This window comes from Rhea americana, unplaced genomic scaffold, assembly GCF_003343005.1.
Source record: "Rhea americana isolate MKP2758 unplaced genomic scaffold, rheAme1 scaffold_9, whole genome shotgun sequence".
Classification (NCBI taxonomy): domain Eukaryota; kingdom Metazoa; phylum Chordata; class Aves; order Rheiformes; family Rheidae; genus Rhea; species Rhea americana.
Genome location: NW_028187088.1, coordinates 9,535,382 through 9,560,067, shown reverse-complemented (window position 1 = coordinate 9,560,067; position 24,686 = coordinate 9,535,382). Strand labels below are relative to the sequence as shown.

General features: G+C 36.8%; 1 protein-coding gene across 1 annotated transcript in view; it reads left to right on the top strand.

Moving 5' to 3' along the window:
* The window catches only part of MTPN (myotrophin), a 47,184-nt gene that overhangs the window by 13,161 nt on the left and 9,337 nt on the right, over positions 1 to 24,686 (top strand). Inside the window, exons 2-3 of the mRNA XM_085324019.1 lie at positions 12,841 to 12,954; positions 14,030 to 14,113. Coding sequence (XP_085180145.1) covers positions 12,841 to 12,954; positions 14,030 to 14,113 — 198 coding nt within the window. The remainder of the gene's footprint in view (positions 1 to 12,840; positions 12,955 to 14,029; positions 14,114 to 24,686) is intronic.

The following is a 24,686-nucleotide window of genomic DNA, read 5'->3' as shown; positions in this document are numbered from 1 at the left end:
GCTCCCTTGTCTGAAATACTAGACCAATGTCTCGATTATTTCCTATAAAATATTTCCTATTTTGCATTGAAACAGCTAATGTGAAGGTATGTCTGCTAGTAGTATGTTAAAACAGAGTTAATTTCATTAATGGAGGCAAATATTTAACCTCTCTGCTCTATCCAGCAGCAACTGTTTCAGACTAGTAGTCCAGTTACCCTGAGAAAATTTTTAGAGTGAATTATATGAACAACTTGGAAAAAGATTAATTCATAGTCGCTGCTACTCCAAGGTGTTTTGAGGCAGGAAAAAAAAAGTGTTAATTTAACACCTAGAAAGTAGAAATAAGTTCTGGGGGCAAAGCCATTAGGCTTGAATTATTGAATTCATTTTAAGGGTTTTTCTATCAGTAATTTACAAGCACCTGTGAAAGTGCCAGTGTTGCTTTTGGCTAAATCAGTTTACATCGTGACAGTGATGGCAACTACTGTTTTAAAGCCAAAGCTGCTTTTAGACCCTGTGTCTATTCCATAGGGAGGGGAAACAGAATTTGACTACAATGCCTTTTAGGAAGACTGGAATGTTGTGGGATCACTGAATTGAAGGCACAAAGTGCAGACTGAGCAAATACTTTTATATAATGGATGCTGTACTTGATTTAGTGTTCTATAACAGTAACATTTCCTCAATGTGTTTTACAGAAATACATGTTTTAACTTGAAGTTAGATTTGTAGAAATCTGTTATTTTTTTCAACATTTAACAGCATGTGAGTCAGTTCATTGGAAGTCTTTAAGCAGGCACTAAGGTTACACTATTGGATGTGTGCAGTCACTCTAGAAGCAGGCAGAGAAGGAGATCCAAAGGACTGTCCATCAKGTCATATGAGGATTCTGAGTTTTCTGTACGTAGTAAGTCCAAGGAATATTTCAATAGTGGGAAGACTGAGGTAGTAACACTTAAGCTTTTGATTGTAAACCTAAGTTCATTTTTTTTGTGCTGGCAAAAATATTTTTTTTGTCTCTGAACTCATAACATTCAAATTTACTTTTGCTCGAGCATGTAACTGTAAACTAGGGTATCTGAGGCTAGAATTCTGTGCTTAAGCAATTGATTGGTGGCAGAGGGATCCAGGAGAGTTGAGCTAAATCCTTTTTCTATGATGAAAAATCAGATTTTTTTGGACATGATTTGAATATAAATGATACAATACTACAGCCTTTCTCAAGTGAAGAAGGTTAAGGTGTTTCAAGGGCCTTTCTTTGTGTCCTGGGATGCACTAAGTATGGGAAATGCTGAGAGTATTTTTCATGGCTGTTACAGGTCTCCCAAGTCGCATACTTTGATGAATCTGTAACCAATACACAGAGCTATGCTGAAGGCAGAAGCAGTAATGGGCTACTGGAAGGAATGTAGAAACATTGCACAAACTTGCAGGGGTGGAATTGAGCCAAAGTTCAGCTGGAGTTGAAATGAGTGAAGAATCTGAAGGGCAGTAAGAAGGACTTCTATAAGTATATTGATAACRAAAGGAAGGCTAAGGAAGATGCAGGCCTGCTGCAAAGTGGGCAAAGGACACACATGTAATAACAGAATGATAAATTACACAGAAAAGGACTTTTTTGCCTCTGTTCTCATTGGTAGGGCTTCCCCTTGGGCATTCTGTGGCCTTCAGACCTACCAGGGCAGTCTGAACTAATGAAGCACTACCTGCAACAGAAGAAGACAGTTGAAGAGCACCTTAAGCAAGTGAGACACATGCAAGTCCAAGGGATCAGACGGGATGAATCTGAGGGTGCTGAGGGACCCAGCTGATGCGAGGCTATCCTCTGTCATCTTTGAAAGGTCATAGTGACTCAAGGAATGTTCCTTGTGACTAGAGCTAGGCAAACCTTGCATCCATCTTTAAGAAAGGTGAGGAGGAAGATCTGAGGACTTGTAGGTTAGTCAGCCTAACCTCCATCTCTGGGAAAGTTATGGAGCAAATCCTCCTGGAAGCCAGGATCATGTTTCATGAAGGAGAGGAGAAGGTGACTGAGCAGCCAACATGGGTTTTTCAAGGGCAAATCATGCCTAACCACCCTGATGGTATTCTGTGATTAAATGACTGGCTTAGCAAATGAGGGGAGAGCAATGGATGTTGTACACCTTCATTTTAGCGAGGCCTTTGACTTAGTCTCTCACTCTATCCTTATAGCTAAGTTGGTGAAATAAGGACTGTAGAAGTAGACTGTAAGGTTGGTGGAAAATTGGTTCAGCTGTTAGGCTCCAAGGGTTGTAACCAGCAACACAACATCCAAGTGAGACCTAGTTACCAGTGGCATTTATTAGGAATTGATACTGGCAGTACTGCGTAACGTCTTTATTCATAGACTTGAATAATGGGATGTCTTTCCTACTTTGAACAGTGGGGTAGCATTCACTCTTTAGCAAAGTTTGCAGGTGATACCAAACTGAGGGAGTAATCSGCACGCTGGAGGACAAGGCTGCTATCTGCTAGTCAGAGGAACTGACAGTCTGGAGGAATGTGCTAACAGGAGCCTGGTGAATTTCAACAAACAAATGCAGAGTCCTGCAGTGGGAAGGGAAAATCCCACATGCATCATCTGTGCAAGCAGGGATTAACTGGTTAGGTACAACTTTGCAGAAAAGAACTCTGGAGTCCTGATGGACAAGTAGCAGTTAAGTAAGTGTCCCTTTGCATTGTTGAAGGCCAGCAGCATACCACTGTATGCTACTGTATACTACTGTATTAGCAAAAACATATCTAGAAGGTTTAGAGAAATATTTTCCTTTTCCTAACACTTCTGAGGCTGCATCTGAGTACTGTGCCCAGTTTTGGGCTCCTTAGTACAAGAAAGATATTGCTGCACTGGAGTGAGTTCAGAGAAGGTAGTCACCAAGACTGTTAGAATGCTGGAGCATATAATATACAAGGAGACACTGGTATTTCTTCCCCTTTTTTTCCTCTTCTTAAAGCTAGACTCCTTCTGTACAAATGGAAGGGTATAGAAAAGATGAAGGGAGGCTCTTAGAGGTGCACAGTAAAAGGATAAGAAGTAGCAGTATAATTTGGAATATGGGAAACTCAGGTTAGAGATGAGAGAGAAAAATCTTGACTGTGAGGATGATCAAACACTGGGAAACATTTCCTAGAGAGTTTGTGGAATCATCTGTCCTTGAAGATGTACAAAATTCAACTGAGCAACCTGATCTAAATAGATCTACTTGAAGCAGAAGTTGGACTAAATAACCTCCAGAGCGCCTCTTCAGATGCAGGTGTTCTGTAATTCCATTAATCTGTAAATTCAGAGGCTTGTAGTATTGAAGTGTCTTTCTATTTTTAGACTATTAGTCAGGTCTCAAGAAATGTGGTATTTGAGTTTGCCCTTGCTACCTCCAGCCAGATTTTTGAGCCATGGATTAGTTTACCTCCTCTTATTTATTTATTTTTTTTTTTTTTTTACTCAATAGCTAACAGTAAGACCAAGTCTTTTGTTAGGTATTATATTCTTAAACTCAGTGACTTTAGAAATTACAGAATGTTTGATCCCAGAATTCCTGAGGAATAGGATTGTTCTGTCTCAAGAAGAGCAGATTCTTATTCAAGATGAATACATCTAGAACAGATGATGCTCAGCAGATTCACCTATTTGCTCTCGAATGTTTATCCTGGCCTAAAATATAGGGGCGATTTCATTTATTTTTACATCACGCATATAAAAGTAGAAAATACCGCTAGCATCTTGCATAAAGAAAGATTACGATGTGATCTTTCAGCTGTGAAGGCATACACACATTTTTGTGTGACAACAAAAATGAAATGTAAAATACTAGATCTTACCTTTCTCATTCATTCACAGTATTTGCCTGATTGTTCCTATACTGCAGAACATTAGTATACTAATGCTCAATTGCTGCTGCTTTCCACAAGAGGTCACCTCTGTTGTCATAACTACTATTGGGGGTATCAATGCTTATTTAGCTAGCATATATTGGGAGTGTGCGTGTGTGTATTTTACAGAAATCAACAAACAAGATATATTAAATGTTTTCATTTTTTTCCTTTTATTGGTAAGTATAAAAACATAGCTTGAATTTTTTACTAATGTATGATGTAAATCTTAACATGTTAAAGAATCAGAGGAAGGTATTAAAGTAAAATAAARCATGTATTTTTCTTCCATTAAGCATGCTAATCAACTTGAAATGTTTGGGAGGAGAGAGTTTATGGTTAACCCTCTAAATTGGTGTTTTCAGTTTCTGAATACCAGTTCTTAAAATCAGAAAACCACTGTTTGTCTAAATATTCCTGTTCGCTGTAGCTTTCTTGCTCTAGGTTTGTACAATGAGATTGATTGGAAGTACTTTTGATGAACTATATCTCACTGAATCTTTTTGTTGAACTTTTAAATCAAATTTAGCCAGTGTGAACAAAGACTTGTGGAAAGACAGTAAAATACAAAATGTTTTGGAAGTAGTATTCTCAATAACTATCTCAATAGTCCAGATAGCTCATCCTTAAGATTTAACTTTCTTTACAGAGGAAGGAACTTCACTCTTCACCTTTCCTATTTAAAATATATCCATAAAGTTACACTACTTTCTTTAGAATGTCAAAGTTATCTAATAGTCTGTAAAAATAGTCATCTTTGGTATGCAAAAAGATTAGACTAATGCAACAGACCATACAGCGAGTTCTTTTCCAGGATGGAGACTGGAATTAGTAATGCAGTTCCTCTTGGGTGTTTTCCTGTACAGCTGTAGTCAGCTGTATCTGACTACATAAAATCTGTTTATGTTCATTGAACTCAGAAGAAAAGGGTACTTGAAATGGGGAGATGGAGTTATTTCTGGATGGTAGGGTAAGTGCAGATGGGGATGTGGAGTTAAGTCTTGATCAGTGATCAGCATTTAAGGCAGAGGAACATGCACAGCCAGGTATGGATGTTGTTCCTGAACTGGTAGCTGAGCACAATGCATAGACTTCCGCTAATATGCTTTCTCAAGCCCAGCTTGACTGATGCTGACTCCGAGCAAACTCCACATCAAAGTGAATATACTGCCAATTTGCATTGTTTTTTGAAGTCTGTGTTAGAGCTAAGTCAAGCAAAAGAATGTAAATTGCAACAGCCACTTGATTCTTCTGCCATGTAGCAATGATCTGACCTTGGTTGGATTGCCTTTTTTGATTGAGCATCTGTGAATGTCCATTGACTATATATTACTGCCACTAAACAACAGATCCAATCATAGTTCTTCAGCTGACTATCTTGTCTGCCATATCTATCTAACAACTGACTTCATTGAGTTTTAATATTAAGTTTATGAAAGCACAAGTACAGTTCAGTATCTCTAAATGAGAAAGTAATGACATTAAGGCTTGGAAAAAGCATTTCTAACCCTGAGAGAGTATTTTAATGCCACCAGAATTACAGCCACTACTCTACTAAAACAGTTAATCTATGCAATAGGATTTAATGAGGATTTAATTTTTAGTCGCTATTCCTGTAGCGGAGCTACAGTGTAAATCCCATGCCAACTACTAATTTCTGGTGTGTTTGAGTGCCATGTAGTGAATCAGATGAAGGAACAGATTCAACTGAAAAGAGGAAAATGGTCAGGTTAATTCAGATTGATTAGTTCCTAGCTGGATTTGTTGTTCAGCCACTAATTCTGATGCAGGGATGGGAAGGGTAAAATTGTGACTAGAAATACTGATATRACTGTTACACAGGAGTATTATCAAGAGGAAATCAGGGCTAAACTGACTGTGGAACTCTGGCATTAGTGGCATGGCAGTAATGCTCTAAAGGAATACTACTGGTAAACTACAGTGCCCAAATGCATAGGATTGTGCTAGCACAGAGTTGGTTTCAGTTAGGGTGCYTCTGCAAAGTAAGCCCATGATTGAAGCACTTAAGAGTATACTGTAGAGATACTAAAGTGGCTATAGATGAGTTATGCTTTGCCTATGTGACTTTAAATGTTGATGTTTTTGAAACTGGCAGAAGTTGGGAAAGGACCAAGTTCACAGATAGAACTAGACCCAGTGAGATATGGAATACTGTCTGTTTTAATATAGCCACAATTAAAAAATGGGGGCTGTTCTAGAGGGCACTGTCACAATAAAAAATTGCCAGTTTGGAGTGGCTTAAGAATCTGCCTGGAGGATAATGAGGTTTAAAGCTCAATTTAGTAATAAACTTTTTCATTCAATAATTTTAAGGATCTGATGTCATACTGTATTTTAGGTACAAAGTCGGTAAAATATAATTCATTCTTATAACTTCAGCTGCAAAAGAACAAGGGATTAATTTTGGCAGAACTCATTCAAGGCAGCTGTTAAGGAGCAGATTCTTCCAGATTACTTTGAGACATCCAACAGGCATGAGAGAAGGCCAGCTTGGCTGAACAGGGGTCTCCCCTATGACCTCAAACACAAAGAGGAGTAGTATGAAAAGCAAAAGTTGGGGTGGCTACCCAGGAAGAATGTAGAAGCTTTCCCAGGGCATGCAGGGACAAAACTGGGAAGACCAACACTTGAGTTAAACTGGAGAAGGATGTGAGATGCAACAAGGGTTTCTGTATAGGTATATTGGCAGGAAAAAGGAAGACAAAGGAAAATAATGATTTCCTGCTGAAAGAAGCAGATGACTTAGCTGTGAAAGATGGGATAATGGATAATGGCCGAGGTATTCAATGCTGCATTTGCCTCGTTCTTTGTAGGTAAGCTCTGCTGTCAGGATTCTTTAGATTCAAAGTGATTTCATCTGTTGTGGGTAGTGAGCAAGGGATCATTTAAACTGAATGTATATAAGTTGATGGGACTGGATGCATGCATCTCAGTACTGACAGATCTGACTGACATCACTGAGGCTTTGTTTTTAACTTTCTACTGTGACTCGTGTCACAGTCATGGTAACTAATAACAGACCCCAGTGACTAGAAAAAGGGCATGACCATCTTCCAAAAGGGCAAGAAGGAGGATCTGTTCAGTGATAGACTAGTCAGGCTTACTTTGATCCTTAGGAAGATCATGCGGCAAATCTTCGTGGAAGGTCTGGAAGGCTTTATCAGACCCATAAAGAACAGAAAAGATGATTGGGAACAGCTAGCCCAGTTTAAAAGTAACAAACCATGCCAGACCAACCTAATTGCCTTCTATGATGATTTTTTTCTCATAAATGAGAAAAAGGGAAGGTTTCATTTGGATATAATAAAAATACTTTCACTGTGGATAATTAAGCAGTGGAACAGGTGTTCAAACCAACAAAAGAGTTTAAGTCCCCGCTAGACAAAGTCCTGAGCACCCAGGACTGAATTGTGTGTTGACCCTGCTTTGAGCACAGGACTGGATGAGCAATCTCCTGCTGTTAATTCCAGCCTGAATTATTCTGTCACTCTGTCTCAGTGGGCAAGGGGAGAAGTGTCAGTGTTGTTTATTTGTGGTCTCCCATGCATCTTTGTAGCCAGACTGGGGAAGTGTGGAATACTATTTAGGTGAAAAACTGGCTAGACCATTGGGCTCAAAGTGTCTGTAAATTAAAATCCAGCTGGTGAGCATCTACAGGTAGTGGTTTTGGGGTTTAATCTAGGGGTTGACACTACTTAAATACTCATCAGTGAATGGGGTAGTGGGATGAAATATCCCCCAATGGGTTGACAGGCGATACCAAATTGGGGGTAAATGTTTTGTAATATATAAGGTAGAACTGCTACTCAGACCTCAGTGAGTTGAAGGAATGTGCTAATAGGAACCTCATGGATTTTAACAATCAAATGCAGAGCCCTGCATGGATGATGGAATAATCTCATGCATCACTATAAGCTGGGGACGAATTGGCCAGATAGCAGCTTTGCAGWGAGGACTTGGGTCCTGATGGACAGCAAGTTGCAGTTGCCTTTGTATTGTTGAAAGTCAGTTACACTGGATTGTAAGCAAGATGGAGGTGATTATTCCCTTCTCAGTAGTTCAGCCTATATCTGAAGTAAGGTGTTCAGTTTGATGCTCTTCAGTATAACAGACAGACTGGAGTTAATTCTGAGAAGTTGTTAAAGGGGGATAGCTTGTATGATGTACAAGGAGAGGCCCAGGGACCTAGATTTGTCCAGCTTGCAGAAAAAGGGGGATTTAGTAGCGAGCTTCCACTGTTTAATGCAGAGTTATAGAGAAGCTGGAGTTAGTTTTCTCAGAGGTRTTCAACAAAAGGATGAGATGCAGTGGTCACAAGTGGCAATAAAGTAATTCTGGTTGTATACAGAAAGATTCTTCACTGTGGTAGTGGTTAAGTGCTGAAAAAGGTTGACTACAGAGGGTGCATAATCTCTACTGCTTGAGATTTTCAAAACTGAACTGGGCAAAGTCTTGAGCAATCTGGTCTGACTTTGAATAGAAAGTGGACTAGATAGTCTCTTGAGGCCTCTTCTTGCTTCCTGTGATTCTAGTCAGTTTTCTCATTTTTGACGGTCTAACAGTTTGCAATTTAAAAATTTGGACGAATTTTCTAAATTCGTCCTTAAGCATGTTTCCCCTAAAATCCTTTGTCATAAAGGGTAGCGGGAGAAGTAAGTTCCAGTGTATAGTTTTGAATACTCCCAAGAAGTTAGTTGGAAGAAATCTTTTGGTGGATTAAGTTTCTCCATTGTATAAAGTGGCTGATAGTGCTTTCAGAGGACTCTAAAATTAACTCWTTTTTTTTTTTTAAGAGAGAGAACTTTGAAAGCATTTTGAACTGAGCTTCTAGTGTTTGTGTTTCTGTCCTTCAGTCAAAAGTTGATAACAGCTTCCATTGAAAGTTAGGTACTTCAGGTCTTTGTAAATGGATATATTCTACTGTTATCCATTTATGAGTCTTTTAACTGGAACATAAAATGAGCATATTACAAACATTTTTCTTGCTGCCTTGTTTCATAGGTGGAAATCCAGAGAGGCTTTTCTTCACTTGTAATCAGATTTTAATAGAGAACATTTAATTAGCTGCTAACTGCTATTCTTGTTTCATGTGTTGAACCAGTTTTAATGTTACTAAATATTTGATGCTGTAGGTCCTTGATATACATAGAAAAACATATTACTGATTTATGCTGGACTTAGCCTTAAGTGTTTAACTACACAAACTCAGTGTATTCTGGAAAGTTATTAAAAGAGGTGATCATCTTTCCTTTTGAAAGGGCATTCTTTTTCCCAGCCTTGTACAAAAACTAGCAAAATTGCTAGTGAAGTAGTAGGACCACCATCCCTGTAGAAAATCTTCTTTCAAGAGGTGTGTGGCCTTTGAAGGTTTACTTTATTCAGAAGTTGATAYGAATCTTTGACTCTTGCTTTATCTTACAAAGTAGCCTCTTAAATAATCTTGCTCTGCTAGATTCTCAAAGAGGGCAGGAGTCCCATAAAAACTTCTTGGGAAAACTGCTGTCTCTGTGCTTTTTGTCTAATACCTGTAAGATTTTGTTCTGGAGGTCATAAAGCAAAATCATGCTCTACTTTGGCAATCTGTATCGACTCTGCAGAATATTGTGTATGTGTGCATTAAAGAAAATCGTTAGTAGCTATTTAATACAGTCCCTACTTTGGTCTAACAAGTTATTGGTCACTTTACTATGACAGGTCAATATTGAAAATTATCATTTTTATGGTAAAATCACTGATACCTAGGCTTATCTACCAAAGATATCACATTGAATGTTATATTATTCACAATGTAGTAATTTCAGAAGCTTTAGAGAGCTCCATTCTTTTACTGCTCTGGATTTTTGTTTCCTGTGTTTCCTGCGTTGGTGTGTTAGCAGGAGATATTATTGGGAGATCTCTTCGTCTCATGCTATTGACATGATTAGCCATATCTTCACCAGAGTTTAGTTTTTGTGTTAACTGGAGAGGACTTGAGAAACTTTACTGTATGTTCATATTTACTTTTCTTCTGTCTTAAGAAGATGTGAATTAGGTTGGAGAGCTTGCTGCTATAGTTACAATATATATAAATTTCTTTGTGAAGGTTGTGAATCCTTGGATTCTCCAGCATGTATTCATACATGCTTTGGACACCACAGGGAGAAGATGCATTTCTTATACAAAATGTTGTCTGAAATAGCTGACCAGTCTCTTAAAAATGAGAACTCAATTGCTCATATATGTCAGCATCTCTCCCTGGCTTACCTGAATAAAACAATTCAAGTGGAAGAACAAGAAATTCCACTTTGGATTGCTAGTGTTCTGAAGACAAAAATCAACACCCACAGGATTAAACATTCTAAGCTTGAAGGAAAACAGCATCTTGTTTAGATATCTTTGACAACCTTATCTTAGGATGCTAGATGTGTTACACATCACTGTCTAGACAAGATTTAATCTCACTATATGAAATGGATTGATCTGTCTTCCTTCCCTGCTTGCTTATGTCTTGGTTTGGGAGTAGGGAGGACTGGATGACTATTAATTTTTATAGCATTCAAGAGTCTGTTTTACAGTGGTTTTTACACACATGTAAAACAACTGGATATTTGGCTCTGCTTATTATAGAACCTACGAGTACCTGCTTTTTCATTTTTTGCAACTTGATTGCTATGTTGATTCAAACTAACACATTCTGATGTTACAGTTCAACTTCGGATGTTGTTGACAGAGTTTCTCAGTGCTCGTATTCAACTCTGATCTCTTTGGGACATCTTTATTTGCAGACCTCATGCTAGGTTCTCCCCTTTGAACAAGCTTTCATCATCTTTAAGGGAAGTTTACAAAGCTTGGTGATGTTTTTCCTTTGGGTTGTTGTCTAGCAGGAAAGAGCAGCAAGATCTGTGAGGGTTTTGTGAGTGTGTAAGCCAATGAAACAATATTTGTAAGTGGAAGATAGCAGAGTTTTGCTTGACTGACCTAATTTCATAGCACTTCTGTGCTTTTGAAGAAATAATGATTTAATGTAGTTTTTGAATATGAACTCTTATACCTTTGTATCCTATCCTAGGAGTTAGCTTGCTTGTCCTTCTCTCTTATTTAGCATGTCAGATGTTAGATTGAGTGTATTTTTCAGATGGTGATTATGACTGTTATGGTTGACTTCTTATATTTGCACATCCCAATCCTGATGTATCTTCAAAGACCATGTGTTATTTAAGTGCCAGTTTTGTAATTAGAGGGAAGTGGTGAGGCTCAAATAAGAATATACATAGAGCTTGATTAGATCAGCTAAGTATGCTGCTTCCTCTAGATACTTTTCTGACTCATGTGATTATGCTATTAGTGTATTGTGATCTGGTTAATTATTTTGGAACATATTCCACATTAATGTATTCCCACTGATGATTTGTCCTGAAGTTCAGCAAAATAAGGGAAAAGAAGCTATGTTACAAAACTTATATAACAGACAACAGTGTTACTGGTAAGGTTGTCACAGATAAGACTGATTTTAACTGAGACTGAAAATCTGCATTACCTGTTTTAGTGTTGAATATCCATAGCTAAGATATGGTAGACTTTATTTAGAACTTCTACTTGTTGCCTGTTCTGAAAATCATAAATAAATGTAAAATTGACGTACTTGATGTACAACTTGCTTCAGAAGCCATAACAGTGTTTCAGGGTCGGTAACTGTAGGATTTTTGACAGGTTTCCTCTGTTGAAGTTTTTATGTTACTTTGAAGCCAGAACCTTCAGAAATGTGAGAACATAAAGTTCTGATCCCTGTGACTAGAGAATGTATGGAATTGGTTCTAGTTAAACACTTGAAGTTARAATACTGTTCTGTTACTTTGACTTTCAATAGTGTATATTATGAAAGGAGTTGAATATACTATTGTTGAATAGGAGAGAAAAATTCTGAGATGTTCTTGTTGCCTCGCCTAAGCTTTCCTTCTGACAATCTGTTCTTTTACCTTTGGAAGGGAGTTGCTGGCTGGAAGATGCATTTCAAGCACTCCATTTTCTAAGGGTTTTTTTGAGGGTGGGTAAGGGAACTTYAGGGATTATATAGAGAAGTGTGAGTTGGTGCTGTAGCTGAAATTCTCCTGACTTGTTCTTCTGAGGAGACAAACAAATTGAGGTAAGATACTAAACTAATAGCCATGTCCTAAAGTACTAAAATTACTTATGCAAACAAAACAAGAAGTCACTTACCACATAGCTTTTCGGTACTTGATGTCCAATACTTTTCTTGTCACAGCTAAAATACAGTAAATCAGTTTATCCTGATTTGCACAACACAAGGTGAGGAAACAAAGCTGATTAGGTGCTCACTAAATTAAGTTCTGTTTATGCCTTAAGTGGTGTCTCAATCTGCTCGTGTAAATGACATTAGAATATAACTTCCTGTGTCCTAATTTTGATTGACTGTTTTCAGACTTTTGTTTCTGTCATATTATAGAATTGGCAGATGCCATTTATAAAATAGAATGGACAGTCTCATAGTTGGATGTTGAAATATGAATATGTGTACTTGCTAATAGTTGTGATGCTGACTTATTTCTGTGCTATTTCTCAGTGTGCAAATCCTGGATGAAAGTTAGGAGAAGGAAAACAAGTGAACATAGGCWTTTTTGCAAGCTCTAATGAATTGTTTTATGAGAGTTTACTTGGGCAATCACTGCATTTGAGATGCAGAAAAGCTCGAGTTGTCATCATGCAGTCATCATACAGTCATTCCTGTACACTTAAAGGGGAAGGAAATAAAGCAACCTGATTTTCATTTTTCTTAAGTAATGACTTCATGTTCGATGACTTAAATGTTTTGACTGTTACAGAATGTTCTTCAATATACTTGAGATGGTGATGTTCGTTTTTTTTTTCTTTTTTTTCCCTCCCCTCCTCCTAACTTATTGGTGTGATAACTAGCTAAAAATAGCTTACTAGATTCTGTTTACATTAAAGGGTGAAGATGTCAACCGGACACTTGAAGGTGGGAGGAAGCCTCTACACTATGCAGCAGACTGTGGACAGCTTGAAATTCTGGAATTTCTGCTATTAAAAGGAGCTGATATTAATGTATGTACTTCAATTTCCAAAAAGATCTTAATCTTTCATATGAGAGACTGGTATAAATGACTAAATCATTACTGAAAGGCTGCAGTTAAGAATACTGAGAAATGTTCTACTACAGATTGGAAGCTTCAAATGACATTTGTTAAACATTGTTACAATTTTTTGACAATACAAAAAGTTATTAATTTCTTTAAAAAGTTGGATTTCGTTTGACTTAATCAGGAATCACCTAAATAAAGATGACATGAAATGCGTTAAACTTATTGCAAGGGACATCAGAAGATAATATCGTGTGTCCTTTTCCAGGGTAGGATCAGCTCTATTTAAATTGGTGTGCTTTTTCTTTATTGCAGGAGATTTACTTGCAGAAAAGTAGTCATTCTGATGTAGCTTGACATGCACAATTTTTGTCATGAAAAGGTTTGACTGGGCTGTAGTTGATGCTTCTTAACAGTGTAAGCCCTCAAAGTTTCTAAATACTTTAACCATAAACACCAATTGCTATGCTTTAGAATATATGCCTGAAAACCAATGTACAGAATGTCTTAACTTTAATTCTTGACAAAATGGCTTGAATTTTTTTCCTTGATTTCTGGGAATATTAGCACTTCCTCAGGAGTCGTCCTAATTCAGTGCAAAATGTGGGGAAAATAGGAACATTTCAAGTGCTCTATTTCTTGTTCTTTCCCGGGACTATAGTTAAGGAGGAAAAGAAAGTCCAAAGAATCTTTTCAGCTAAAACATGCTGTATCTGATACTAAATTGTCTGAGAAACAGGAATATCAGAAATAGCATTTTAAATTAAGACAACATTTGTCAGCTATTAAAAAAAAAAAAAAAAAAGCGAAGCTTTGGGATACTTGGAAGTCTTACGGAAGGAATAGCTTGTTCCTCTGACTGGTTTTTACATCATGACTTCTCTCATGAAAACAGAGTAAAATTCTAATGGAATGCATTTCTGGGGAGGGAGGAAATCCTTTAGTAATCCTTTACTGTTGACAAAATAGAATTAAAAAGTTAAGTGAGACCTTTTAATGCTGTTTGAAATCGTTCTTCAAATAACTGTCTCAATTTACAGGCTCCAGACAAACATAATATCACACCACTCCTATCAGCAGTCTATGAGGGCCATGTTTCCTGTGTGAAATTGCTTCTGTCAAAGGTGAGATACAAATGTTCAGAACAAATTACCCATTAGTGAAGTGTATTACTATATTTTCTTAATAAGATCATGCTGCCCCACATGGGTTTTAAACATCAAAGGCCATTTATGTTGATAAACCACTGAGGGCAGTCTCACTATAGACAAAATAACTGAAGGAGAAAGTTCTAACAAAAGTCATAGTGACCACCAGGACAGTATTGTGAACCCTTTGGCTAGGGAGGAATCAAAATCAGCCAAGAAAAATGTGCATTGTTTCAGTTGATGGGGAGGAGTGGGGATTTAGCTTTGGCAGCTGCTTAAGTTGTCTCAAAATTGTGGGATCACTGCTGTCAAGTTACTCAAAGGTGTGGTTTCCCTCTGCTTGTGCCAGGTGACTGAAAACCCATCTAGGGCAGGGAGGGGAGAAGTAAAAGCAAGAGGAAGACAGGGTTTTTCTGCTAGAGTCTAATTTTTGTCAGGGCAGAATAAGCTTAATCTATTTTTGGTCTCCCTTTTGATTCATATCTCAAAGGTGCTCCACTTTGCAGACACTAGTTAATACAAGCAGTGTTTTGTCTATATTTTTATATACACTTTCATGTTAGAGCTTACTGCTCTTGAAAAAGAGATTAGCAATGATGCGCTTGCTGTATATAAACCTGCTTAAATTATTTGGTCCAAAGAGTATAGATTTCTTTCATGTTTTGTGCAACTTTTTCATATGTTAGCTTCCATGGTAAAATGACTTCCTGAAAACTGACTTACACTGTATGACTTGCAATCTGTTTCTTTTCTTCACTTCTGTAACCTGGTCTAATATTAGCTATGCTATTTGTGAAGAAATGTTATGACTTCTAATTTTGTAAAGCTTCAAATGCTACATCTGTCTTGTATACATTTCTTGAAGACTGATCTTTTACTTTAGGATCTAAGAAAACTAATGAATGTATGCAATCAATGTGATAATCCAAATTATCAATTCAAGTTCCAAACTGATTGCTTGTCTTGATGAGTGTGTGAAAACTAATGTGTATTTTGCTGGATAAAGTATATAACTAGGTAATAGAGCAAACTTATTTACAATTTTATGAGCTGCTGTTCTTACATAGTTTGCAGTTGAAGTACATTAGACATACTCAGATACAGACTGTTGTCTTCAGAGTACCTGTCTGGTTCCTAACAGCATTTCTGAGTCAAGCTTGGTTTGGGGAATTTAGCTTTAGCAGCAGACTCGTAAATTTTCTTACTATTCTGTATTTTAATGCTTGATTTTTTTTTTCATTGATGTTGGGCTCATTGCTTGCTCAGAAGGTTGGATTTTTTTCTTTAAAATCTAGACTTCTTCTGAGTGGACTTTTTAAATATTAAATGATGGATCACATGGGGCAGTGATGGATTCTTCTAATGATAGATCATGTTGGGAAATCTGTTGTAAAGGAAGTGTGCATTCTCTGTAGATGCTTCAGTTTTCCACCAGAATGGAAGAGTACAGTTCTGGATTGGTAGATTTGATATGCTTTGGATTCCAGTAGCTAGGACAAATGTGAAAATTTCTGCGCATGTTTGTAATACTATTTCCATCTTGTAGCCTGAAGTGCATTTGGTACTGTATTCCTGTGAACAGTAAATTGCTAGTGAACTGAATCACTAAATCTTGCTGTTCTGCTTAACACACCTGGGACAGTAGTGAAAGGTGGTGATTTAAGGGAAATGATGAGAGAGCTTCTAGTGGTATGATTTTTCAATATTTAAAACTTCCTTGCTTTGGATGGAGTTGACAAATACCATGGATTACTGTGATCACCTTCTCTTTGGACTCTTATCTAATTTAATAGTTAAAGCTTCCATATGGCTACTGATTTGTAGATTAATATGGTTGGTCTATTTTGACTTCAGTGCTTAATATAAGACAAACTTAGTAAGCTGTTAGATTAAAACATCTCAGTTTCTAAGAGAAATGTTAGTGYCAATGACTACTTCAGATTTTCTGTGCTGTTCTTGTTTAGTGTATGCTTTTGTACAAAACTGGAACTGCATCAGTGTTCATAGGGCTCTCTATGATATTATGTAATGAAATTTGAAATAAAGACCTTGAGAGTAAGGTTAAACTTAAGCTTTAAGGTATATTAAGGGTGCATATATTATTAATATTATAAATGCTTTGTATGCATTACATTAAAAAAAATAGCCTTTATCTCATGTTATTTTTTTCATTTTGTGCTTTTCATCATTTTAAAAAGGAAAATATACCCTCTGGGAGCAGTGGAATCCACAAAGGCTTTTTTCCTGTGGATGTGTCAAAATTTGAGTTCTCACACAGATTTTCTGGCATCTAATAAGGGTTTCTCATGTGTTTCAGTCTCTTTCAGTGGGGACATTAAGGTCCTTCCTGAGTCAACTAATTTTCACACAGCTGTTAATGTATTGATGTTTATACTTGGTACACTTTGATTGGAATTGGTTAAAGTGAACACTCAAAAAGAGGAGTCAATCTGACAGAGATGTGCAGAATGTGATCAAGTGAGCTTACTGCAGGAAACAAACTTTTTTAAAAAATTAATGCAACTGGATCATTTCAGAACTTTATATTTAACTCTGCATGAAGAAATTAGAACATTTGAACTTTTCTCACCATCTCATTCTGTTTGAAGCTGATCTTAWGTTAAGTTGTTCTCTGTTCATACAACTGTCTTCTGACTATTGTCTGAATATATGTTGTCGCACTTTGTAACATAGATTGAACTCATTCTTTGATAGCAAATACCTGGTGGTTGAGGGAAAAAATTAAGACTTGCTGAAAAGCAACTTAATTCTTCTGCCAGTGTTCTTCAAAATTCTTGAAAGTTATAACATTTTACTGACTCTTTAAACCTTGTGGCTGTTGAATGTCCTTCCTAGTTACTTTTGGATTAAGGTATATTTCATGATTATTGTAGATAGAGGGCAAAAACACTGAATGTACAATATTAATGTATGTAAATAATGGAATTGCAAGTGATGGACCAATATACTTAAGATTATTTTTCATATTTAAGCTCTTTGGTTCTTCTGTAAATATTTTTCAGTTCTATTTTACTGCTTAGTAGATTTCTCATTTTATATGTACCTACTTTCAGCTGACTTTACCCTGTAAATTGACCTTTTCGTAGGTATGTGTCCTTTGTCGTAGAGTATCCGTTAACCTGTTGGACTATAAGTCGATACCTTCTGTAAAAGCATTTTTATACAGGAAAACAAACAATTTCAGTTCTTTAGTACTTACACAATGTTTGAAAACTGACTGATATGGTAATGCGTATCTCCTTAGTCTGYTTACACACAGCAAATATTAAAGAAAAATGCTTAGTTTTATTAAATCAGAATTCAGTAACTGTTCAGAGATTGTAGTATAAAATGTTGGATGCAGTTCTTGATTTGGGAACTGAAATGTTTTAAACTAACATTGTATACTGCTTTCTACAGTATATGAATTGTGGAAATATTTTTAAACCTTTTATGTGAGACTGAGTTTTGGGGAGGAGAAAGGGTGTTCCAAGAACTGTTTTGGACATCAAGTATAAAAAATATACTGTAATAAAAGTACCAAATATGAAAAAGAATTTAAGCTTAGTCAAAATGACCTCAAAGACTTTGTAAACTTTGTTACTGTAGAAGTTTGATTCATCTCATGGAGGAAAGCTGTTTGATCTTTCATATAATATGAACAAGAAGCTTTATTTCAAGATATTCTGCTGAAAGCAATAAAATCACTAAAGACGTTTAGGCATGATTCACTTGCAGAGTATACTAAATATATACATGTAAGAAGATATTGAAGCACGTTTTTAAGCTGTCGATGAGATTGCAGTGGCCGTTTTGTCTCGATCTTAAGCTGAAATAGCCTAGGCTGCTGTAGACGTGCACTTTCTGTTGTTAATATTGGTTATCTTGCAGTTGCACAGTGACAGAGTATAGACAGCTGATTCAGCAAAAACTGTTCTGTTTGCCAAAAAAGTTTTCAGTGGATCAGCTTCTCCACTGGTTCACTGTGCAATTACATGAGCATAGCCTCTTGACTGGAGGAGGCACAGGTCGGAGAACAAGATGAGGCACTAACCTGAATCTAAACTGATTTTGGCTGTCACAAAATGAAGCCCAAATCAAAGCTTTGCTGGAACTCACTCAGAAAAGACTCTGCAGGTCAAATCCGGGTTTTGTATGGTTAGTGCAAAGCTTATATACATCATGCTGGAACACAGCTGAAAGCCATGTGAGGTCATCTAGGAACTCTATGGCACTCTGTGGGCCACTGAAGTTTCAGAATAACAGTGATCAGACCTGTAATAGTGATCAGTCTGTAAAATATATTGGCTTGCACTCCATAACAAAGTAGCAGCCAAGCTGCTTCTGAGTTCTCTTTAGAAATAGTACAACTGCATTTATAGGAGATTGAGGTAAACAGTCCTGGAGGACTTTTCCTGATGCAATGGCTTCCACTATTAGCACCATCTACAGAATGTACTTAAGTCCCTTGTGAGTGATAGAATTTTAAGACTGTTGTAAAATCTGCACTGATATATTCAGAGCCAGTTTAGAGACTTCCAAGACCTCTGAGAACTGCCTATACAGGTAGCTTTATGTGTAGGCAGTGGAAGGAGAGAGGTTCAGATTTCTGAGAGCTCCCCAAGATACCAGTCTGACAATACCACAGCAGAGTAATGCCTTAGGCAAGTCCTATATCTAAGAGACAGGACTTCCTACTCTGCTTTGCAGAATTTCTAAAAATATAGAGGAGAAAAGCGTAGATAAATCAGTTGGACTACATCTTACATACAGATTAAATTATTAAAAAAGTTTAGGATGGATCTCAGAAGTTATATTCAAGTCAGTTTGAAGAATGCAATAGTTGCAATTGATATTTGTCTGGCCTGTTCTTGAAGACCTTGAGTCAATTAGTTTCAGTGTCAGCCATTCCTCAATTTAGTTAGCTTTTTTGCTCATGCTGGAGTTCACGTTTCTGGAATTCAACTGCAAGCTCTTTATCAAGTAGTATCACCACTGTTACCTAAGCTTTACTTGTGGCTTTGTGTTGTCAACTTCCAGAACGCTGCTGGAAGAGGGGGTTGAGATACACCCTGCTTCTCAATCTTCTGGGTTTCAGTGGCTTAAATATATTTTATTCTCCTTTCTGTGAAGAAAAAATTCTCCTAGCAACCTTAACTCTTAAACTGAGTGACATCATTTTGGGTTCACTAACTTAATGTGGTGACTTTTATGTCCAAGCAAAGATAGGAAAAATGTTATGTGTAATGGTACTTTCCTTGGGCAGTCTTTAAGATTCTATTCTAGTGTTAAAACAGTTTTTGAGGYTGTAGCGTGGTAAGAAAAAAAAAATCAGTGGTGTGAGCAATCTCACCAGTCCCTTAAATGGAACAATAAAATTATTTTTGTGGCAGCACATTGAAATGGATGAGGGATCTGTCCAGGCCTTACAAAAAGCAACCTAGCCTGACTGACCTTGTCAGGATTGATACAGGTCTGTGGAGAGAGGAGAGAACAGGACTTCTTTTTGCTGGGTCTGGTACACTTGAACTATCAAAAATAACTCAAGTATCTGTTTGGGCAGATGTAATTTGTAGTGTTCTGCAGAAGCTTCAATCAGATAAATGAGATGTGTCTACTCTGTCTGTCTTGCCATGCTGTCCCATGTGTGTGATGGGTACCCATCAGCATTAGCTGTAGAAGCTGAGGCTGCAGATCCATGTTACAGCTAAGCCAACATAAATGTTAGTTGCCAGCAGAATGGATGATTCTGTTCTGTCTTAATACTCTTACCTGTACAATCTAATGCTTCCTTACATTGCCCTGACATCCATTGCAATTTAAATTTCTGTAGTTAGTTTTCTGCCAACTGAGTTCTCTGAACTAAAGTTTTCTTGTTGGGTTAGTTCCTTGCAGTAGAGTATTATGGAACTGGAGAAATATTGGTGCCATTTCAAAAGATGGAACAAGAGCAGGGAGCAGCTTCGTGAGTAGCTGACTGTTAAGGAAGTAGCTGTCCACTGAGCAACTCTATGTATGAGGTTTCTTTTTTAGTTTCACTTCAGCTGCTGCTTTGGGAAAATTTTCAACACTCTTGAAGTGTGACATACTTATTTTAGAGGGTGGATTCTTGGTTTGATTATAGCTTTTGTAGATGTGCACTAGAACCTAGTACCAGTAGTACAAATCTATACTACTCACCTAGTCTCTACATTGCTCTTTTGTAAATTGCAGGTGGCAGCTGCCTGTTGCAGTGTACTAAATACTTGCTCAGCTGTCTGTGGTTTGTTTGTTTGTTAGTGTGTGTGTGTTTGTTTAGGGGAAGGATGAATTTTAGTTGTGACTAGAGAGCGAGAGACAGGATGTGAAGGATTAGGCTGAAGTCCTCTTAGTACATCTCATACCTGCACTTGTCTTGTACTGTCACTTATAAAGGCACAGGTGGTTTCTTTCTCCCCTTCTCAGTACTTTTTCATGTTTACTCCTGAGCTGTAGGAAAACTACTCCAGCAAGCCTATTTGCCATTATCACTTTGAAAGCTCAGTTCCATTTTACTAGTTTTAATAAGATGTGGGATCCCTACTTACTGTAGTTTGTTGTCGCAGGGGAGTAGTACCGTCCTTACAACTTCTGTTTTTTAAAAACCTTAAAGGCTACAGGTTATCTAGCCCATGCATAAGTTCTGCCTCTCCTCTACTTGTTCCTTTTTCCATATGAGCCTGTATACTTTACAACACGATTTTTGGAAATCTAAGTTTCAATAGCAGTTTAATGGGACATTTCTGTTTGGAAACGCCTGAACTCATGAAATTATGCTGCTTCTTGGCTGCAGTTTCATTGTATGTGAAATGTACTTGTAACTCAGTATTTGTGTTTTCTAACAGCAAGAAATCTTCTTATGCCTTACTTTCAGCAATGAAGATAAAAACACTAAGAAAMATGCTAGGCAAAATAATCCAAATAACTACTGTTTTGGGATGATGCAATGCTTTTGACTTATATGGAAAGTAATGCTTAGTTGTAATTGTAGGGGAGATAATGATAACATGAAAACTGTAAAAACTGAAATGAAGTAGAGGCTTGAAAAAGGAGCTGCAGCTGCATGGTCGATGAGAAGGGGTTTCCTTAGTAGAAAGTCCAGAGAATTACATCTACTAAAACAGGGAATATCTTACTACTACTGCTCTTTTAGTGCAATTTCAGGCAACTGGGGCTAATTATTTCTGGAGAGGTTTAGACTTTATAGGTCTTATTTTCTGCTTCTCTCTTTTTTTTTTCCCTTGGATAATCCATTACAGACTGTCTTACAAAACCACAGCTCCACACTATGACATAGCTGCATTTTCTAACATAACTGGAAGTTCTGTAGCATTGACTACATATTATAACTATAGAGGAGCTCTTCCTTAATCTGATGTGTGTTCTACCACTTCTGGTACTTAAGTTTTTCTAAATTTCTGTCTCTGGAGGGTATGAAAAGCTCTGTCAGCCAAGCATTTCAGCCCCAGGTTTCTTAGAATCTATGCAAAAATTTAAAGTTTAAACAAACTTTTAAATGATCTGGTTTGATCTTGGAACACCTCCATCAAATGTGTCAAATTAAGTACTGTGAACTTTCTCAATGTTCCTGAATCATTTGATGGAATTTATTTGTGGATGTTACAGGGAGTATTTGAAAGGTGGTTTAATTTTCATTAGTGGTTGCAAATGAGTACCACAGTCAGCTTAAGCCATAATTTTGCAGTTCCAGAAAATACAAAGTTTTATCATGCTGCTTTTACTATTGGGCAAATGCTTTATTCAGTATTGAAGTTGTTTAAAAGGGCTTAGTTCTTTCAGGTTTTGACCTATTGTAATTGTTGTGTGGATTTAACCTCCAATGCTTTTGTATAGTTTTCACTTTTTTACTCTAAGCACAGAACAAAACATTTTGTTGAATTGTGGTTCTATGATTAAGGTACTCTGAACTATAGCCTTACGCATTGCCATAATTTATGGCTGTATTCAAATTCAGATGTTTTTCCAATATGAAAATTAAATGTAACAATATATGGTTATTTTGCATAAAAAACACATCTTTCGCTTCATACACCTAGGTATCTTAGGTTATAAGATACCTAAACGAAATGGAATAGTTGTCTGACTTTGCTCACATAATGGATACGTAAGTTATCGCTAAACACCTAATGTGAATTAAGGGCAGGTATACCTCTTCAGAAACTACTACTAGAGTAAGTAAATAAGTAGTTTCTTGGAAGTGCCTGTGTTACACACTTTCTTCTAAGATTTGCATTTCAGTGATGACTTCCTATTGGCTTGTTTAGATGCTTTAATTCTGAAAACTGCATTGCTCAGTTTGATTTCTTATATTGTAAGAAAGTAATAGCTTGTTTAAAAACTTAAGTTGACATTGCAAGTGATTGATTAGCGTAACAGCAGGGGTTGAAAACATTCAGTCATCAGCCATAATTAGTTATAGGAGAGGAACAGTTATGGTCACCTCTTGTTTAGGCCTGCCTGATATTAGCTAAAACAAAGCATTGATAAGGCCCTAATTTAAATTTGAAGATCAGAAAAAAGCTTTTGTTGATGTGTGTAAAAATCTTCAAATGCTGTCATCTTCTTAAACCTTTAAAGCTTAAAGCTTCAGTGCTCATCTAAAAATTTTCAATTCATTACAAAACTGAAACGTAGTTAAGTGGAAGCGCATCTTCCACTCGGGCATAAAATTTTAAAGTGCAGTGTCTAAGTTGCTGTTGTGTGTGCTGGGTCATCTTCTGCAAAGCTCAGTTGTTTTTGGGGTATGGTATAGCTTGTGTTTCTTAGCAGTTTGGCTAATGAAAAGATTGGTCTAATTCCCAAAATTCACAGTGACCTTCTGGAACACATAGTAAGAAGAAAAAGCTGTATATTTTATCAAATTGTTATTTCACAGTATAATGATGCTGTTGATGATAGTAACAACTCTTCTATAAAGTTTTCAGTAAATCTAAAACACTCACCTGAAGTATAGAATACATCTCTTCAGGATAAGATAAATGTTTTGTAGGTGAGCATGCTATCCTTCTAGCTGGGCTTCTCCTTGTTTTCTTATTTTTAATTTTGGAGCACTGTAAGACTGCTTTTTCTTTGATTTGAAAGTAAGGAGGTATTTAATCCATTTTTTTCTAGGTTTGCAAGTATAGAGTGACTGCACTAGTTACGGAGTACACCCTTGGGCTCTCTGTTGTGCAAGTTCTTCCCATAATCTTTGTTAGAGAAAAGTTTGAGTTTTGTCTTGCTCCTCTGGGTTATAGACAGCATAGAATTGTAGAATTTATTAATTGGGATTTGAGCCAAGTAGACCAGAAAGAAATGACACACCCAGAGTTCTAGTTTGACTTCTCAGAGATTAAATTCTATACTCASAAGGATTTTAAAATCCTGAACAGTATCTCAATTTTAAAGAGGCTATTGTAACCCTGTGCCTTTTCTTAGGATTCATAGGTTTTGATCTCCAAGTTTCTTCTGATATACTGGTAGGGTTATAAGATACCTAAAAATTTATTATAAATGCTTCCTGTAGCAGTTGTTTGTTCTCCACACCAGTAGTGAAAGAATGCTGCTGAGTATGTCTAAATTTAACAATACAAAATGGTATCAGTACTCAAAAATTGAGACTTGTGTACGAAAAAAACCACAGTGACTGAAACAATTTCACTTAACTCAAAAAAGGAGTGGTTGAATTAACTTAACATTTGAGATAGCAACAAAGTACTCCACAGAACTTCCTTATGTAGGGAGCAACTATAAAGTAATTTTATTGTGTATGAAAGATTTTTCAATAACTTTGTTGTCAAGCAAAATACAGTAATAACTTTTGAAAAGTTAGTGATTTGGGGGCATAAGAGAATGCTTTTGGCTTAAGTATAATCTTGTTAATTAAAACTCACATTTCCATTTGAAAGCTCAGAATGATCCCCCTTCATGAGGAAGGGACTGAAGAGGATAAACTTGCATAGATTATTTTGTCTAGGGTAACAGAAGACTGAAAGGTGGAGAGCAATTTTTGTAATCTTATTTGAACAATCACTATTGTTTTCATATTCCAGGTGTTCAAAGTAAAAGCAGGAATAGAAAAGGTCTAAGTTTTAGTTAGGAAAAACTTCTTCCACTGGCCTTACCTATTCACATCTCTCCATATATTGAGATAAGAGTTTAATTGAAGGGATATGGGTGAGGGTTTTTATCATGCCCTAATACCGTAGTATCTCAGTTAAGCAAGTAGATGTTTTAATTTAGTTTAAATTTTGAAACACCACACATTAGCTGGTTTGATGTTACTTTTCTGTTTGATAGGTTTAACTTTAATGTCTCTTGTTTCTTTAAAGGATGGGGCTTGCCCCTCCCTTTTTGCACTCCCAAAACTGCGAATAAATTGCTGTATAAAAAAGGTAATTGTATATGGTACAAGTAGTAAGTATGTGTAATAACATAAGGAAAACCATGTTTTTGGGCCTGGCGCAATATTAAGTATTGACCAACTTGCTAATAATTTTTATATTGAATGTGAGTTCTGTCAGTTCAGTAA